This window comes from Cinclus cinclus, chromosome 17, assembly GCF_963662255.1.
Source record: "Cinclus cinclus chromosome 17, bCinCin1.1, whole genome shotgun sequence".
Taxonomy (NCBI): Eukaryota; Metazoa; Chordata; class Aves; order Passeriformes; family Cinclidae; genus Cinclus; species Cinclus cinclus.
The window spans coordinates 13848806-13868148 of record NC_085062.1 but is presented as its reverse complement, the minus strand read 5'-3'; the positions used below and the strand labels follow the sequence as shown (position 1 = coordinate 13868148).

Sequence of the window (19343 nt, the reverse complement as noted above, 5' to 3'; positions counted from 1 at the left end):
ATAGTAATCCAGAGTCCCTGAGGGGAGTCCTACAAGCACGGCCCACTCAGAACTGAGCAACACTTTGACACCTGCAGAAGGGTCTGAATGCCTGGAGAAGGGCACTGGCAGAGAATGGTGTGTGCTGAACCATGTCCTGTCATAGATTAAGCACAAAAAAGTCCAGAATTGTGAGGACAGAGGGTGCTGGGGACAGCAACAGCATGCTTTGTAGTCAGACCCAGGTCCATGGGACAATATTTCAAGCTTCAAAATCTCACCTTTTCTTCAGCTTCTTGCCCTCCTCTTTGGAGGCTGGAAGGATCATGGCAAGGTACGGACCATCCACTTCAAAAAAGATGCTGTTCTCTGAGCGCGTGATGTACGTGAGTGAGGCTGGATCCTGCAGCTCCTGGTACTGCTCATTTGTGAAGCCCTCCTGTGACACAAGTCCCCGGAGAAGAGTTTCAATCCACAGCTGTCTGGTCACACCAGGGGATGCCCCTGGGACACACCCTGCCCAAAGGAACACCTGAGCACCTCCCTGAGAGCTACAGCACAATTTAATATAAAAGTCAAAACACTTGTCCTATCTGTTGAGAAGAAAAAGGCTTTGGACTCTAAAATTATATTTTCTTGTCTTACAGAGCCTGGAGTGAGCAGAGGATAGGTTGAGACCTTGTGCTGGACTCCCTATCTGCACAGGTAAGCATGCACCTAACCTGTCCCTTTACAGGCTCCCCTCTCTGATGGGGGATACTGAGCCTCTTTCTCCATCACTCAGATGCTCTCCAGGGGCATCATCCCCAACATCTCACCCAGTACACAGGGAGTGGAGATGGAAGAGGGGCTCTCCCTACTCAATTCATCAGCTCTCCATCTCCTTTTCCTAGGCTGCAAAGCTGGCCTGGACAGGTGCCAGACTTACCTTCACCAGGATGTTCAGCATGGCACCTGGGTAAGAGATTGTCACTTTTGGCTTCTTGGTATTGGTTGACTTGATGACGAAGTTCTCTGGGAAACTATTGGGAAGGACACACCAAATCCCATCGGTATCCAGTTCTAGAGGTCTCCTAAGGAAGGCAGGAAGGCCACTGTCAGTAGCAGAGTGGATGAGACCTGAGGATCAGCTCTGTGTCCCCCATGAAGACAGCAGCAGCCTTTTGCATCCACTCTGTCCCCTTCTGCAAAGCAAACCCTCAAATACCACAGCAGTATCAGGAATCTCAATGCTCACAGAATTAGAGAATCACGGAGCACTCAAGGTTTAAAGGGACCTTAAAGCTCATCTCATCTCATTCCAACTCCTTGTCATGGGCAGGGACAACTTCCCCTAGACCAGGTTACTCCAAGCCCTAGCCAATCTGGCCTTGAAACACTTCCTGAGATTCAGGGCAGCCACAGCTTCTCTGGGCAACCTGTGTAGAGAAGAATTTCTTCCCAATATTCCATCTAACCCTACCCTCTGGCAGTGGGAAGCCATGCCCCCTCACCCAACACTCCTGGCTGCTGCCCAAAATCTGTCTCCACCCTTCTCAGAGTTTCTTTAGGCACTTGCAGGGGCTCTAAGGTCTCCCTGGAGCCTTCTCTTCTCCAGGATGAAAATCCCCAGACTTCCCAGCCCTTCTTCCTCACAGTAAATGTGTTCTATCCCTCTGAAAAATCAAGTGTTTAACATGCTCCCACATCTGTCCTAGATGCAGATGGACCTTCTTCAGCTCAGCACACACTCACCCAATCTGCTCAATCAGCTCTCTGGCTTGGGTGATGATATTTGCCCCTGTGAAGCAGACAATGCCAGCCATTTCCATGGAGTACCAGCGAGCTCTGTGAGCAGAAGAGTCACAGTTAAAAGCATGACATGCTCCCTCCAAAACCCAGTTATGGAAGGGCAGAAAGATCTCCAGGGGAAGAACGGCAAGAGACACAACACAGGCCTTGGAACATTGCTCTCCTATGAAATTCTCTACTTCTGATGCTCCAGAAAAACTGAAAACCCATTAACAGACAAGATTCCCACAATTTAATGTCTGGTAAGAGTCTCCAGGATGAGGAATAATGGGTAGAAGCAAGAGAAGAGTGTTACAGGCAGGACCTATTCTCATCTTGGTCCTTCAGGTAGTGACTACCTCACCAGGACAATCGTGGTTTCCAAGGTACTCTCTAGAGGATCCTGGATGGCCCAGGGGAGACTTACCCTTTCCGCATGACATATCCATAGAAGGAGTTGAGGATGCACTTGTGGGCCAGCTGCAGGGAGTCATAGAGAATCTCCATGTTCTTGCAGCGTTTCACTTCAGAGGCATCTCCTGTCTCCACTGCTGCAGACAGCTTCTTCTTCCACACCTGCATGCCAGGGGCAGAATCAGGACAATTCCACATATCAGTATTGGTGGCACGCAACTGGTTTCCACTCAGTCCCAGTATAGCATTGCAACTCTATAGGAGTATCTTTGCCAAAGATGAGCATAATGAGCCAAACATATCATTTTCTTTTGCAGCACAGAAGGGGTTGGCCAGAGGCACTTTGGCACTTGTCCGAAGAGACTCACAGCTCCCGTCACTGATTGGAATTCAAGCAGCACCAGCTGTGCTGCACCATACGTATGCAGGGAAGAACTCAATACGCCCAGCTAACAGCAGAACCACCAGTGTAGGAAAGCCCTGGGAATCATGGCAAAAGAGGCAGCTGGGGGGAACTGCAAAGCAACAGGCTCTTTAATTAACTCTGCCACACATAGAGCCCCAGGGACTCATAGAACAGCTTGTGCTGAAAGGGACCTTAAAGCTCATCTCATCCCAACCCCTGCCTTGGGCAGGAACACCTTTTACTAGACCAGGGTGCTTTAAGTCCCATCCAATCAACTGGCCTTGTACACTTTGAAGGATGGGGAAGCCATAGCTTCTCTGGCCAACCTGTGCCAGTGCCTTACCTCCCCCAACAGGGAAGAATTTCTTCCCAATAACTAATACAACCCTGCTCTCTATCAGTAGGAAGCCAACAGAGTAATCCTTTGAGGCTTTCAGCAAGGCACAAGAAATCCCCAGGCTCAGAAAAACAATTTGAACAGCACCCAAGCTTGGTACCTTGTGCAGCCCCTTGAACTCATATCGGCGGTCCCGGAATGCTCGCACTGTGTCCACGTAGAAAGAGTTTTCTCGTTGGCAGACGGTGGTAACTCGCTCCTCCACCTTGGTGACATGGATCTTCTTGTACGCCTTGCGGCAGTAATCTGGTCAAGGAAGAAGGCAAAGGGAGGTTCTCAGGGATGGGTGCCTGAGGGATGAGCAGAATAGGGATAGGGAGGCAGCTAAGCATAAGGCATGGGTGAGTAGGGGACAGTCCTACCGCAAAAGGAGAGGAAGATTCCAACATGGAAAGATGCAGCAACTCTTTACAGAGAGGGAGGGCAAGGGGGAAAACAAACTAATCATATGGTCCACCTATAAACCCAGGCTCTGCCCCCAGCCAGCTGGGTGGTTCTGCTGGACAGCATCATTCCAGCTGATAGGATAATGTGATGTTTCCCTTTCATTTCTTGCTTTATTTAGCAGCCTTACAAAAAATGGAGCCATTCATATTTCAGCTCAAATCTGTGGGTCTCCAACACAAAGGTAAACACAGAGAGGTACCAATGCCTGGCTCCTCCTAGGAAGCAGACATGAGTCTGTTGGAATCCTGGAGAAGCTCTGAGATAAGTCTGACCTCACCCCACAGCCCTAGGAGGGGTCACTACTGCTGAACACTGTTCACAGTCCAGGTTGCAAAACAGTGCCAGGATCATGACCTTGACTTGCTTTTTTACCTGCCAGGCGCTTTTTCTCATACTTGGCTTGCTCTTCCCGGGAGAGCTCGTGGAAAGCACGGGGTGGTCCATCAGGGAACAAGGGAGGGAACTTCTCTGACTCCAGCTGCTGCTGGATGCGGTGGTACTCACTGCGGCTGGCAGGCACTGCAGAGGAAGGCAATGATCAGTCTCTTAGGGGAGAAGCAGGAATTTGGCTCCATCTCTGTGGACTGGACTACACGGTCCTTCCTGTACTTACTGAATTCTCCTCTCCACTGCCAGGTCATCCGGCGCTGACAGTTGGCACCCGGCTTGTTGAAGTCACAGGCAGCACATGTGGCCTCATCGACCATGGCTGAGGGCTGGATGCAGTAACAGACACACAGGTGTTAGAGGGCACCGGTCCCCAAACGACAACTCAGGCTAGAACAGGTGCTGAGTGGCAGGAGAGCACAGGTGTGAATATCAGAGATGTTCCTCTTTCCAGAGCCTTTCATGAGCACAATCCCCTCAAAACAACAGCTGGGTTTTTGGGAAGAGCGCTAGCTGAAGCTGTAGCTGAGTCTCTGAAGACCTGGCCATCCAGAGGACAACAGAGCTGGGGAAGGGGCTGGAACACAAGCCTAATGAGGAGCAGCTGAGGAAGCTGGGAGGGTTCAGCCTGGAGAAAAGTAGGCTCAGGGAGGACACTCTTTTTCCTACAACTTCCTGACAGGAAGGTGGAGTCAGGTAGGGGTCAGGCTCTACTCCCCAGGAACAAGTGAGGAAACAGCCTCAAGTTGTGCCAGAAGATGTTTAGGTTGGATATTAGGGAAAAATCCTTCACTGAAGGGGTGATCAGACACTGGCACAGGTTTTCCAGAGTGGCATTATCCTGAAAGTGTTTAAAAGCCATGTGGATGTGCCACCTGGGTACATGGGTTAGTGGTGGCTTTGGCAATGCTGGCAGACTGGTTGGACTCAATGGTCTTAAACGGCTTTTCCAACCAAAATAATTCCCTGATTCCACAATTCCACAGCAGCTTGAACAAATTTTAGAACCAGCCTTATCTGCTTCCCCTGCCCGGTGCAGAAAGTTCAGCCCTTGCTTTTAAGGGAATCCAGAGAGAACATCAAGTTGATCTGGAAGTCAGATTAGGAGAGACAAAATTAATGTTACTCACCTGCAACCTGTTGGTCAGAATGATGTTGGGGTACATGGCCCCCACATCCAGATGATAGATAAGAGGACACTCAATTCTGTTGGGAACATCCTTCAGGGAATTCAGTTTGGCCTTGATTTCATCACAAACCTGTGGTAAGACAGAGAAGTGAAGCTAGGGCAGGAAGGAATTGAGTCAAATATTTGTTGAATTTGGATCTTCACATGAACACTTGCTACAGGCTCTGGGGATGGATCTAAAGGACCAAAGGAGCAGATCCTCGATCACTGGTGCTTTAGGTTTGGATTTGGACCTCCAGGGTAAGCTTTTCTGTAGGATACCTCAGAAGTGGGAGCAGCTGCTTCCTAAATATGACTTGATTGAGAACCTTTTCAGTGCAAGTGGGTTAATGGAGACAACAGCAAAGACCAGAGGTGCTACCCTCCAAGAAATTCCAGACTTGGATTTGGAGAGGGACAACCAGCACTTTTGTAGCTGATAAAAAGTAGGGAACAAGAAGAACAAGAATATTTGGGATATCTGAGGGGTCTGACTTCTCCCTAAACTCCTTTCCAGCTCTCTCAGAGCTTTGCACCTGGTTGAACCTGTGAAGGGAATTAAGAGAAAAGCAGGAGCTGCATTCCTCAGATGGGGCAGAGACCCCGATCCCCAGGCTGGGCTGCTTAATCTCTCTTTGCAGAGCATAAACCAAACCCAAAGAAGCATTTTAGAGCTGTAGTGCCAGTTTCCTGCCCAGCTCAGCCATGCTGCAGGTGCTGTACCTCCTGGAAGTTGGTGACCTGATCCAAGGGCAGACCTTCCTCTTCCTCGATAGCATGCTGCAAGGTCTTCTCTACGTGCTGCACCAGGAGGTCGAAGGCAGCAGGATTCTACAGGGACATGGAGAAGGCAGGGAGGCCATAGGCAGCTGTCCCTGGCTGCAGGCCGGCAGCTTCTGCCCTGCACACCTGTCCCCGCTTGGCTTGGGGACCTCTAAGCCATAAGGGACATGTTGAGGCGCTGGGGGAGGTGATAGAGGTAGCAGAAACAGGTAAAAAAATCCTCAGAAAGAGTTCAGTATATGTTCTGTTTGGGAGAGAGGACAGAACCCCAAGCGACAGAGGCAGAACTTCCAAGAACCACTGGTTGAAAAATAAACCCAAAACCCTACTTCACCACCATCCCCTGCTGTCAACAAGCACTGGATTGCTTGTTCTCCCACTGAAGCACAGATGGTCACTTGGAGATCTCCCAGCCCAGCCCAGCCCAGCTTCAGGTAGCAAGGGTCTCCTGGAGGTTGCCAAGCATTGGAACAGGATGTTGAGGACAGTGGTGAAATCACCATCCCTGGAAGTGTTCAGAAGACATGCAGATATGCCACTTGGGGACAGCAGTGGCCTTGGCAATGCTGGATTAACAGCTGGACTTGGCAGTATTGAAGGGCTTTTCCAACCTTACTGATTTCTGTGATTCTAGGTGTTGCCCTAGAAGCTCAGCAGAAATACACTGGAGATGCCAACAACAGTAGAAAAGGAATCCCTCCCCACCACACTGATCCACAAGGATAGGGGCTGGCTGCTGGCCCATTACCATTCTGAAGCGGCAGGGAATGTCACTGCGGAACACCCCAGATTCCAGTGCTTCCACGTGGCCTCCCACGTACGTCTCAGAGTCTAGCACATGTCCATCTTGGGTAAGTTTGTTGAATTCCTGCTCCTGCTTGTTGGGGAAGATGATGTTGGCATGATAGGCCTGAACCATCAGCAGTGCCTCGCACAGTGTCCCAGATCCTTTTCTTAACACCTGCACATGAGAAACCAAATCAGGTTTCAAATTCAAAAATAGCATATTTAAATATCAGGAGCAAATTCTTCCCTGTAAGGGTGGTGAGGCACTCAACTGGCACAGGTTTCCCAGAGAAGCTGTGGCTGCCCCATTGCTGGAAGTGTTCCAGGCCACTTCTGCAACACCACTCCATCAAGTTCCTTTGTCAGCTCAACCAGGTGGGAACAGACTGACATCTTCTACATGCTTAGCATTGACAGCTTCCTCATCATCCTCCGTTACAGCTGACAACAGCCATCAGGAGACCCAACTTGGCATGGCCACAACTGCAAGTGAACTTGGCTGAGCATGGAGCATCAGCCATACTTTCTTCTTCCAGCCCCGTACTACCAAATCTCAGGTGTCTTCTTCTAGAAACCTGTCTCCAAACACCCCACAGCTATAGGAGCAAGGAGGAGCCTCTAAATCCACCCCCCCCCCCCTTCCTCCCTACCACACATGCAGAGTGTCTAGGCAGTGGGAATCAGGTCTGTGGCCAGAGCATCCCTGCAGTGTGGGAATCATGGCACTTCACGCAGCAAAGAGATCATAATTTTGGGAAAGCACTCACCTCATCAGGCTCCATGGGAATGATGGTACACAAGGCAAAAATGAAGGGATGCACGTACTTCATATACATGTAGTAAGTAGCAACGGCATCGGACACTGAGTAGGTGGCCAAGGTCTGTCAAGGAACAAGAGAAGCAAATTAATCCCAATCCCAAGTGACAGTGGCTCAGTGACAATGATCTTTCATTGCTTCCTGCTGGACATTCTCCTATCAGCAGGAAGCAGGAAAAGGTGCACTTCTCCACAGCCTATCCAAAGGATATTATATATATATAAAATATAAATTATATCTATATAAAGAATAAAAATTATATAAAGAATATAAATTATATAAAGAATATAAATTATATAAAGAATATAAATTATATAAAGAATATAAATTATATAAAGAATAATGTGTTTGCCTCCAAGGACATCCTGCTTTAGCTCTAAACAGCAACATGTCAGCTCTAACTGAGAAGGAACAGGGAAGATGAGCTGAACACACATAATCTGCTCCCCAGTTTGGGTCTCAGAAAGCTGCTACAGGGCTCAGCAGAATTTCGTGCCTGTGACACCTGGAGCACTAACCCTCTCCTGCATCCTTAGCAGGTCTCAGTTCTTCATGGTGTTTCTGATTTCAGTGGTGCTTTTCACCCCACACTGACTAAATAAATACAGAGAACGCACAACGCAATACCAGGGCCAGATACACTTCAGGGGAATCCTGTTCCTTCTTCCCTGTAAGCTCTAAGGCATTGGAAGTCTGGGGAGACAGACGCAGTTAATATTTCTCAAAATACAATCTAACTTAGAGATTCAGTCTTAGAGCAGCTGCTCTAGCCTTGTCTCCCCATAGAGCAAAGGGAGGGAATACCTGAGGCTCCTCCATGGCCATGCGGCACATCTCCTCAGGGTCCAACTCCACTGGATCATAACCCAGTTTTGCTTTAGCTGCTGCTTTCAGGTTGTGACTTCCCACTGGGAGGTAACTGTCTCTCTTCACCCACCTGGACAGAATCAGGAAAATATCAGTTTGTGCAGAGAAACCAGGCCTGACCTTCAAAACAGGGTCAAGATTTTGAAGGGCATCACAACTACCATGGGGATCTCTCACCAAAGACAGCCCAGCATCCAAGAACAGTGGGGTACAAGGCTGTCCAACTTTGGCTAGCCCAACCAGAACAACCCCCACCATCCATCCCACCACCACTGGTCATGATTTCCACCTTCCAGCTCCCTCAGCGGCTGTAAGATAAATATTTGACCACTGAAGAAGACCCCACCTGCAAGAACTGCAAGGACATCCAGCTGTGCTCCAGAGCCCAGTCTGCTCCAGGGAGGAACATAAAACATAAAACCCCAAAGTTCTGTCTGTCCCATGTGTCCTTTCCTCTATGTCAGGAGGTCGGTAGGTGAGGCTATAGTCCCTTTCCCTACACCAATGGCCAGATCTTAACCCACTCCCTCTCCCTTTCTCTGTCCTCCCAAATCAGCGATAGAACACCAAGGCTGCAGGGCAAGAGCAGCCTGGGAGCCCTTCAGTGGAAGACTTAGCAGTTCCTGTGGGATGCAGCACACCAAGGGGAAGAAGACAACACAGGAATGGATTATCACACAGCTGAAGAAGGTGACACACAAAGCTTCCAACAGACAGAACATGAGAACAGTACCCAAATACAACTGCAGGTATTTTATCAGAATGGAACAGATAAAGACACAACTACATGGTAGAGGGGCAGCATTCAGTACCTCAGACAGTCCATGTGGATGCACTGGGATGCTTTGTACTCTCCCTGGCTATCCTTCTGAAACCCAATTTCCTGATACATATTAATTCCATGAACTGCTGCTCTTGCTTCCACAAAGGGCCTGGAGAAAGAGGTAGCATGAAGAGAAGGAGCAGAACAGCCATTTTCCTGCATCTCCAACAATGGTTCCATGACCACTTTGTCACAAACTGCCTAAAGCATTTTTCTTGTGCTTTATCTGTGTATCTGGTCACAGGGAAAACTTCCTACAGGGCAAGTAGACACATGATACCTGGAAGTGTTCAAGGCCAGCTGGGACTTGAAACAACCTGGTCTAGTGGAAGGTGTCTCTGGTCATGGTAGCAGGGTTGGAACAAGATGATTTTTAAGGTCTCTTCCAACCCAAACCATTTTGTGGTTCAAGAGGCAAACCTGCTTGCTTGTATCCTGCATCTGGAGGCAGAGATGTGCGGTCCCTCTCCTCCTGCTTTCCCAGGCTCTTCTGAACACGTCTTCCAATATCCTCCAGGTCTCCTTTGACCTTCTCCCTGCTCTCACATGACTGAGCTCATCCATACACTGACATTCCCACATTGCCAAGGGTTTAAAAGCAGCTCAAACAAGTGGATGGGACTCTTCAGAAAGTCCTACTGCCAAGTCTAATGACCACAGGATTTGGTGAGGTGCAGGACATGGCTGCTTTGCATGTGGCCACATGGCCTCCCCCCACTGTCTGAACTATGGAAGGATGTCAAGCATAGAACCTGACCTTGGCCTCTAGTTCAGATGACTCATTGCCAGTTTAGTCATCATCCCTGACCTTACCAGTCAAAGAAGTCTCCGTTGTATGTGACAATGATGGTGGGTTTGGTCTCCTGGATGTGTTCAAACCATCTCTGGATTAAATGAGCCTGGGATGAAACAGAAAAGACATGTATTTTAAGGAACTTCATCTCCTCCACAGAGAGGTGGTAGATACCACACAATTTGTTCCACTCTTCCTCTTTCCTCTGCACCTAGCACAAACCTGATTTCTCTTACCCTTATTCCCAATAAACAAAAGCACAAGCAGCCCTGTTGGACTTACTGTGTTTCCCAGGGAGGCAATCTGCCAGGGAATGGGCTCTATGGCCAAGAAAAGCTCCAGGCAGGTAAAACTCTGCAGAGCAGAACTGACTTACCTCATCAAGTTCATTAAAGACACAAAATGGACCCTCATACTCCGGCTTGGGAGTAAACTCAAAGTCTTCAATGTTCTCTGAGACAATCTCCCTGTTTGTGATCAGGTAGCCCTGAGGAGGTGACAAGGAGGCAGTGAGGAGGACTGGGGTTGCAGACGACTCAAAAATGCTGCCCAAACAATGGGATGCTTTCCTCTTGAAAGCCAGAGCTTCGTCAAGGGGTTACAACATTCTGGGAGTCATCTGCTGAAGCACCACTGACCATCGGAAAACGAGGCCATGGAAAGACAATATGGGACACCAGTGCTGTCTCTCTCCTGAAGAGAAGCACCAGCAACCTGGGTTCCAAAAGACTCGGTATCCAGTACATCACCCAGACTTTAATGCTATTCCCACAGCCACACATCATGCAGCTGGCAACATGGCAAGCCTGGAGACAGCAGGATTGGAGGGGAATGCTGGGCTGTTTCCTGGCTTTGCTACCCAAGCCCAAAGGAAACCACCCAGGTATCCTTACCTGCCCATCAATCATGTAGGAGATCATCATGATCTGGTCTGTGTCTGCATCAGGAAACTTCAAAGGGAGCTTGGTTGTTTCAATATCAAAGGCAAGAACAACAGGATCCTGAGCAGGACCAAATCCATTAGAAAAGATTCCAGAGCTGACTGAAAGGGTGGTTCCCCATAAAGAGGACACCTGCTCAGTGCTCACCGGCCGTTCCACAAGGTCATCTCGGCGGGTGATTTCGGGGGGGTAGGTGTTGCCCCGGTATCGCACGTTGTACCAGTGAGCCTGTGGAGAGATAAGGGTGGGCAGTGTCTTATGGCAGGGCAACACCCCCATGCCACTCTGTCCAGCTGCTGGGGATGGAACTGTGGCAAACAGGCAGCCCAGAAGAAAGGCTAAAATTATGGCCATGCATTAACCAGGTAGCTTTTCTGTGTGCCATTAACGAAGGAGAAGCCCAGCAGAAGAGAACTGAGCTCTAGACATGAACTCATTGTCACCAATATTTTTGTAAAGGTGTTGGAGAGAAAAAAATTTTCTGCACTTCAGGAGTGAGACTGGGAAAGCAAAGCTCACCACATGGATCTTCAGGTCGATGGAAAGGCGAACGTGGTAGGGCACATCATACTCCCGCATATCCACAATGTTGTCCATCTGGCTGACAAATTTTTTGGAGGCTCCTTCCTCATCTGTGTTTAGACTGCCCCCATGCAGAGTGCTGCAAGAGCAGAGGGAAGCAGCTGCCTTACCCATATGTCACACAGAATCACTAGGTTGGAAGAGACCTTTAAAATCATCATTGAGTCCAACTCATGCCCTAACACCTCAACTAAACCATAGCACTGAGTGCCACATCCAATCATTTTTTAAACACATCCAGGGATGGCGACTCCACCATCTCCCTGGGCAGGCAATTCCAGTACTTTATCACTCTCTCAGTAAAAAACTTTTTCCTAACATCCAACTTAAATTTCCCTTGGTGCAGCTTAAGACCGTGTCCTCTCGTTCTGCCACTTGCTGCCTGGAAAAAAGAGATTGACCCCCACCAACTACAACCACCCTTCAGGTAGTTGTAGAGAGTGAGAAGGTCACCTCTGAGTCTCCTTTTTTCTCCAGGTTAAAAATCCCCAGCTCCCTCAATTGCTGACTTTTATCACCTCCCTGGTCATAAAATGAGATCAGGTTGGTCAAACACAACCTACTTCTCCTAAACCCGCGCTGGCTGGGTCTGATACCATGGCCATCCTTCAAATTCTTAATGATGGCACTTAGTATAAACTGTTCCATAACCTTACCTGGTACTGAGGTCAAGGTAACCGGCCTATAATTACCAGGATCCTCCTTCCTACCCTTTTTGTGAATGGGTATCACACTGGCCAGCTTCCAGTCACCTGGAACCTCACCAGTGCCCCAGGACGGCTGATAAATGATGAAGAGAGGCTTCACAAGTTCATCTGCTAGCTCCCTCATCACCCTGGGATGGATCCCATTTGGGCCCATAGATTTACGAATATCCAAGCTGCTCAGCAGTTCTCTGACTGCCTCCTGGTGGATAACAGGGTGACCATTCTGCTCTCTGACACCATGTGCCAATCCAGGAGGACAGCTGTCCCGAGGACAAGCCATCTTCCCACTAAAGACTGAGGCAAAGAAGGTGTTAAGCACTTCCACCTTCTCCTCATCAGCAGTTACTAAACTCCCTCCCACATCTAATAGAAAACAAAGGTTGGTCTTACCCTTCCTTTTGCTGTTAATATATTTTGTAAAAACATTTATTATCCTTCACAAAAGTTACCAAATTAAGTTCTAACTGAGCTTTGGCCTCTCTAACTTTTTTTCTACATGCCTTAGCAACTCCCTTAAATATTTCCTGACATACCTGACCCTTCTTCCAAAGATGATACATCCCCTTTTTTTTCCTAAATTACTTCAAAACCTCTTTGCCTATCCAGGCTGGATGACTGCCTTGTCAACTCATCTTTCAGCCCATAGGAACAGTCTGTTCCTGTGCCCTCAAGATCTCTGTTTTGAAGCATGCCCACCCTTCCTGGATGGCTTTGTTTTTAAGGGCTGCTTCCCAAGGAACTCTCCTAAACAGGCCAAAGTCTGCCCTCTGGAAGTCCATTGTGAAAGTTTTATTGATGCTCCTCCTTATTTCACCAAATATCAAGAACCCTATAATTTCACGATCACTATGTCCCAAATGGCCTCCAACTACCACATCTCTCACCAGCCCATCTCTACTTGTAAACAACAGGTCTAGCACAGTCCCTCCCCTGGTGCCTGTCTACCAGGGATGCCCACTGCCACTGGTGACACTAGCAGCAGGAGTCAGGGACAGGAGACAAATAGAAAATGTTGGATTATTTCTGTCTTGATCACACCTAGAATTAAGGTTGCCCATTGCTTCTGTGGATCCTTTCACAGGGAATGGGCAAACTTCGACAGGCAACCAGAGATACCACCACATCCCATCCCATCAGCTCTGGGGCCTCTTGATGTGCAGCACAGAGCTGGAAGAACCACACTGAAGATGGGTGGCAGAGAGGCATAGCAGGGGTCAGACACAAGCAAGACAACTCTGAGGACAGCTGAGAAATAATCAAGAGGGTCTAATTACTAAGTGGGTGGTGAGGCACTGGCACACATTGCCCAGAGAAGCGGTAGCTGCCCCATCCTTGGAAGTGTTCAAGGCCAGGTTGGACAGGGATTGGAGCAACCTGGGATAGTGGAAAGTGTCCCTGCTCATTGCAGGTGGGCTAGACTAGACAGCCTTTAGAAGCCCCTTTCAAACCAAACTACTCCATGTAGTTTGAATTAACACAAGAGACCGACTGAATTCCCCGTGGGGAGCTCCCACCTCGACAGCATGGTCGTGTAGACATCACTCGCCTGGTCCTGCTCCCTGTTTTTCCTCACAGCAGGAGAGATATCCTTCCGCACCTTCACCAAGTCCTCCACTGTGTTGAAGGACAGCTTGATGTAGTTCCTCTTCAGGCCCACCAAGTGGTTTGGCTGCAAAGCAGCAGGAGAACAGCAGATCAGTGATGGGTGCCATTAGAAGGGGATGAAGGCCAACAAAACTGATGCAGATGGACAGATTGGCCAAAAAAGAGGTACTGATGGGTGGGACAGTAAAGTACTGAGAGATTCTGGTAGGTGTGTCAAGAGTACAAGAGTGGCACAGCAAGAGCCCAGCCAGCCCTGCTGCTTGTGCAGGCACCCAGAAGTGGGATTTACCCAGGGAAAAAGAGGAAGAATGCATTGAGCATAAGCAGCATCCCCCTTCTGCAGTATCCTTCTTCCTCCAATCACTTTAATTTCAGAAACTAATGTCCTGAACACACTGTCTGAAATAGTTGGTATTTTCAAGGAGAGGAATGTAATTACTGTTGATAAGAAATCAGCCATAGTAAATACATTTGTGAGATGCCACAGCACTGGGAGACTTAAATCAAGCATACTGCCTTCTCTCCCTCCTCATCCCTTCCTACTAGAGCTGTGCAAGGTCCAAAGAACTGCCACAGAGGTATACAGACCAGGTCCAAGTCCTCTTTGGGGACAGTTTCCAGTTTTGCAATCTTCCCTTGGAACTTCTTGGAGAGGAATGAGGACACTTCCCGCTCACAGCCCTGTCAAGAGACCCAGAGGCTGAGCAGTGCTTCTCTGTCCTTGGGCAGTCATCCCAAAGCAGACTGCCCAGAAGGTCTTGAGCTCCCCAAGATGTTGTCTCCTTCCCTGGGGAGCTCAGCCCTGCGCCTGCTCACCTTCTGGGTGGCAATGTAGAAGTAGGGCTGGTAGGGTAGGGCCACCTAGGAAGGAGCAGACAGATGATGGTGACAGGTTCCCTTTTGGGACAGCATACCCACCTGTCCTGGTACTCACCTTGAAGCGGCTCCCATCCTCCTGGATGAAGTAGTAGTCCACTGCACTCACTGACCGCCGGTCCTCATCCAGCACCTCCGTCTGTCCGTGGGCACCAGGAGTCATGGGCACCATGAAACTACCCCGGGACCCCACCACGGGACCCTTCCTCCCCGGAGTTTACCGGAAGTCTCTGTGTAGGACTTCCCTTCCGGTAGGGCCAAGGAATCATGGGAGGCCCAATAGGGACACTGGACCCACTCCCCGGAGTAGGGTCGGGGTCTGTCAGTGGGAACGGCCTCGCTCGGCCCTACCATGGGTCTCCTCAGGGAACTTACTCCCCCACGCCCTATCAGAGGTATCTCGGTGGGACACTCCCCCCACACCCCGCACTGTATCGGGGGTCTCCCCATAGGACCCCTGTCCTACCGGCCATATCTCTGTGGGACTCCCATTCCTGGTACGGCTGGAGTGTCTCTGTGGGAAACCCCTCCCTAGGCTCTATCAGGGGCCTCCCCACTGGACGCCCCGTGCCCCATCTCTTGCCTGCTCCCCTCCTGCCGCGCCATCTCGTACCGGGTGCATGTTGATGAGCCAGCCCGTCCGCTCACCGGGCTCCGCGGGCCGCTCGAAGCCGAACAGCGCGTCTAGCCGGTCCGTGCGCTGTGCCCGCTCCAGGCGCTTGAGTGCAGACAGCGCGGGGGCATCGTCACGGCCGGGCCCGGCGCTGTCCGCCGGCTCCCGGTACCCGCCTAGCCGCCGCCCACGCCGCGCTGCCTCGGGCTCGGCGCCGTCCCGCTGCCCCATCCCGGCCGGCCTAGACCTCACCTCAGCGGCACCGCGGGAGGAATTTCCCGCGCTGCACCCGGTTCTCGCGAGACCGAACCCCTCACGACGCGTCGCGGCGAAAGCACCAATCAAAAACGCGGCCCTGCCTCCCCGACGGGCACATTCCACCAATGACAGGCGGAGCTCTCGACCCTCGTCCCGCCCCCGGCGCGCGCCCTCGCGCCCCTCCGCGCGACCAAGGCGGGCAGCCTGTGCCGGGTTTGCGGATATTGTGCTGAGGCTGCGGGGGCTGTGCCGGGACTGCGGGGACTGCCAGGTTGCAGGTTGGCCTAAGTGAATCCTAAGTGGTATATAACAAAAGGTTAACGACAAGTAATAGTGGAACAAGATGTGCAGGTAAAACAAGCAAGGTAGCAAAGAATAGCAGGTAGCAGGGCAAGTGGGATAACAAAAGCCATCAAGATAACAAGTTTTAACGGAACTTGCAAACTGCAAAATTAGCTAAAAACATGTTAGACTGAAAAATAAGAAGCACCAAGGCATGCGCTGAAGATAGAGGTATAAAGCTCAAGTGTGAGGAAGACTACAGAAGCCTTCATCAGAAGACCACCAGAAGACTGACGACCACCACAGAAGGAACTGATGCATACACGAAAGCAACAAACTATTGTAAAACCGTGACACATCTTTATGCAAATATGAATATGCTAATGATATGTTGTAATTGTGACATTGCCCAGAAGGACTTTTAAAATGTAACTGGAGGCTAAAGAAGATTTAGAAAGTTTTTGTCAGAGAGATCCCCTTCACTCCCAGTGCTGAATAAACAAATACCTGCTCCATAGCCGTCTTACTATAGAGTATTATTTTCTTGCCCAGTTTTGGGCTTCAGGAGACACACAGGTCCCAGAGACACACACATGGATGCAAACACAGGACACCTAGGACCCACAGGCACCGAACACAAGATGGCCACCTGCAAGGTGCTGTCATCAGCTGTCACCTTCCTCGTGTCTGGTGTCCTCCTGCTTCACATGTTCAGCAGTGGCAAAGTCCAGGCTGATCATCCTGGAATGGCTAACCCAAATGGGTTTCTGGATAACCTATGGATTAGTATCTCCTCTATGTATAGAAAATCTCGCTGTGAAAAGCCAGTGTACTTAAAATAGACAGAGTGTGGGAAATGATACAAAATTTAACATTTTTAATGTAACTTTAGTCAGGTTAGTTTGCTTTTGTCCAGGGAAAAGGTAATTTAAGTTTCTTTTCAAATTACTCTGTTTCACCAGGCGAAAACTGGTGAGTTCAACACCTACATAGATTGGGAATAGCCAGCAGACACAGATACCAGCAGATAGGCAGCCTTCAACGAGCATTAACGACATCAACCTTCAACCCCAGGGGTCGGAGACGCCTGGTCCGGAAAAGATTGATGAGAGAACCAAGGAATGAGGACCAAATTAGCCTTGGAGGCAAAGAAATCTGTAAACAATAGGAAACCAAATATTAGAAACTGAAAAACCTGGGACCAATGCACATTGAACCAATGAATTTCTATGAGGTTTGACTGTATAAAATATGGGGGAAATCTAGTAATATTTATGTGTCATAGAATGATTTGCTCTGCACATCTGGACAATGTGTGGGTGAAATTATTTCTGTTGCACATTCTGGCCAGAATAAAGTAATGCCTTGATTCTCTAACACTAAAAATGGTTGTTGGAGAGTTTTTTGGTTTTGCTGCAGTTTCAGTGACATGTTCATCCTTTCTATTTGACCTAAATTCTAAGGATGCCAGAGGATATGGAGGTCCCACTGAATTCTCAAAGCAGCCATAATCCTTCGATGGATCCCTCTGTAAAATGAGGTCCCCTGTCCGAGTCCACTGCCTTCACAATCCCATATTCAGAAATCATTTGTTAACTGATCAAATAAGTTGCTGAAGAGGCTGGAAATGCCTTTGGCCATCCTGCCAGCTGGCATACCACTACCAGAGGATATTTAAGCCCTCTCACCCAGGGCATCTCAAATAGGCACCTCTGGAAGGACTTGTAGCCTAGGGTCACTCCCCTGCCTTGCAATCTCCTTTGTTATCTGGCTATTAACTTTAGCCAGGTGCCCCTCAAGAGCTCTTTTTGCTAAAACAAAGAAGGCCCAAAGCAGAACAGGCTTTTATTAAGGCATACAATTCTGTGGTCTCTGCTGATCATGTGCATGATAGCTTCCCTTCTTCTTGCAATTCCCTTCCTTTTACTATACCATATCCAGAAACTTGTTATCCTCCTATTACTCTTGAAGATTTATCAATAAACACCTTTCCCCATTTGGCCAAGGGTTAACCTGTAAATCTTCCCTAGCTCTGATCTGGAGGTCTGTCACCTGGATACAGCCATGAGTTTCCTTTAGGTTTCCTTCCTTGGAACCAGTTAAACAGGAGGCTGGGTTAAACCCTTACCCATTTCTCAATTCTAGATCCTCCTGTTCCATTAGACAGATTTCATACTGTAACAATTTAGTGCTCGTCATCTACTTAGAACGTGATGCCAGACTTTAACAATCCTGCCATCAGTTACCATCAAAGCTGTGGCTGCACAATTCTGCAGACAACAGAGCCTCAGTTGCCCTTAGAGCAAATAGTGGGGTCACCCCCTCACCAATGGGTCAAATGTTTTAGCACTAGAATTCCCTTGGCAGATCCCAGTATTTAATATGCACATACAATTCAAATTCCTTTTCAGAGTCTGGCTAAAGTTTTGCTCTTTCTGGTGTCCATACTACAACACTAGGGCTATATGAGTTTAAAATGTCACAGAATAAAAAATCCTTAATCCAGGTCCTGCAATACCCTATTAATCTTAAAAATTGTCACAGCTCCCCTTCAGTCCTGGCCAACAGCACCTCCAAGATTCCCTGGGCCCCCTCTGGGCCAACACACTGCAAACCTTCAGCCAGAATATGCCCCAAACATTCAGCTTTTCTCTCTATCACCTCTACCCTCCCTTCAGACACCGCAAGCCCCCATCCTCCAGCCAGAAAGTTAAGCAATTTCACATTGGCTTCCCCTACCACCTCCTCTGGTTATCCCAACAGGAATAAATCCTTCACATACTGCAATAACCTAATTCCTAGGTATGGAGTAAATGCTTTTAATATCTTTCCCATATAAATATGACCAGTGCTTCAGTGTATCCCTGCAGAATTACCATCCATGTCTTTACTATCTTCCCTTCTCCTTCTTGTTCCAGCGCAAAGGCAAAATACTGTTTACTATGCTCTGTAAGTGGGCATCCCCAGAAATCATCTTTTAAATCAAGTAGTGAATAGTAGCAGTGGGAGGAGGAAAGTATAGTTTAAGGGTCAAGATAGTATAAGGGTCTGGGACCGTGGTGTGCCTGGGTTCAGTAGTTTCATTTATTGTTCTTAGGTCCTGCACTATTCTATAGCTTCCATATGATTTCTTAACTGGCAGTGTCAGGAAAATTAATCCACTAACATCAGAGGTTTATGTCCAAAAAGGAGACAGAGGAGTCCTGCAACTTTATTCAAATAAAGGGAGAGGCCATGGGGCATTTCCCCTGGGGTCTCTCAAAGTTTTGGAGGATGCAGCCTCCTTCTTATCTTAATTTCCCAGCCTCACGTCCCTCTCTCTTTCCCCACTGGCTGAGGTACTTGAGAGGTACTGATTTCCCAAAATGCCCAATACCTAAGACCCTCTTCTAATGTATACTCCTGCCTTTGTCTTTTCCTTGTGTCACTCAGTAGAATTCCTATGGAATTTATGGTTCTTCCCATTGTTTCTTTCTCCTCTCAGTATAAAATTTTATTTATCAGCAGACCTACAGTTTGCTCGTAAAGACAAACCTTTCTCATTCCATTAATCAATCAGTGGAATCCTTCCCATTGTTTCTTTCATCTCAGTGCTAGTTCTATCTACTAGCAGACTTACAGTTTGTTTATAAAGACAAGTC

At 48.7% G+C, this 19343-nt stretch overlaps 1 protein-coding gene across 1 annotated transcript in view; it reads right to left on the bottom strand.

Annotated features, from left to right (window-relative positions):
- Positions 1 to 15393, bottom strand: part of POLE (DNA polymerase epsilon, catalytic subunit) — a 32697-nt gene extending 17304 nt beyond the window's left edge. The window contains exons 1-23 of the mRNA XM_062504704.1: positions 15163 to 15393; positions 14608 to 14688; positions 14490 to 14534; positions 14262 to 14354; positions 13583 to 13737; positions 11299 to 11440; positions 10927 to 11007; positions 10732 to 10839; positions 10215 to 10325; positions 9859 to 9944; positions 9035 to 9154; positions 8160 to 8292; positions 7305 to 7418; positions 6500 to 6712; positions 5692 to 5799; positions 4931 to 5059; positions 4027 to 4129; positions 3786 to 3932; positions 3067 to 3212; positions 2177 to 2325; positions 1714 to 1806; positions 908 to 1052; positions 261 to 418 (exon numbers count right to left, since the gene is read on the bottom strand). Coding sequence (XP_062360688.1) covers positions 261 to 418; positions 908 to 1052; positions 1714 to 1806; positions 2177 to 2325; positions 3067 to 3212; positions 3786 to 3932; positions 4027 to 4129; positions 4931 to 5059; positions 5692 to 5799; positions 6500 to 6712; positions 7305 to 7418; positions 8160 to 8292; positions 9035 to 9154; positions 9859 to 9944; positions 10215 to 10325; positions 10732 to 10839; positions 10927 to 11007; positions 11299 to 11440; positions 13583 to 13737; positions 14262 to 14354; positions 14490 to 14534; positions 14608 to 14688; positions 15163 to 15393 — 2891 coding nt within the window. The remainder of the gene's footprint in view (positions 1 to 260; positions 419 to 907; positions 1053 to 1713; positions 1807 to 2176; positions 2326 to 3066; positions 3213 to 3785; positions 3933 to 4026; positions 4130 to 4930; positions 5060 to 5691; positions 5800 to 6499; positions 6713 to 7304; positions 7419 to 8159; positions 8293 to 9034; positions 9155 to 9858; positions 9945 to 10214; positions 10326 to 10731; positions 10840 to 10926; positions 11008 to 11298; positions 11441 to 13582; positions 13738 to 14261; positions 14355 to 14489; positions 14535 to 14607; positions 14689 to 15162) is intronic.
- Between the last annotated feature and the right edge of the window lie 3950 nt (positions 15394 to 19343).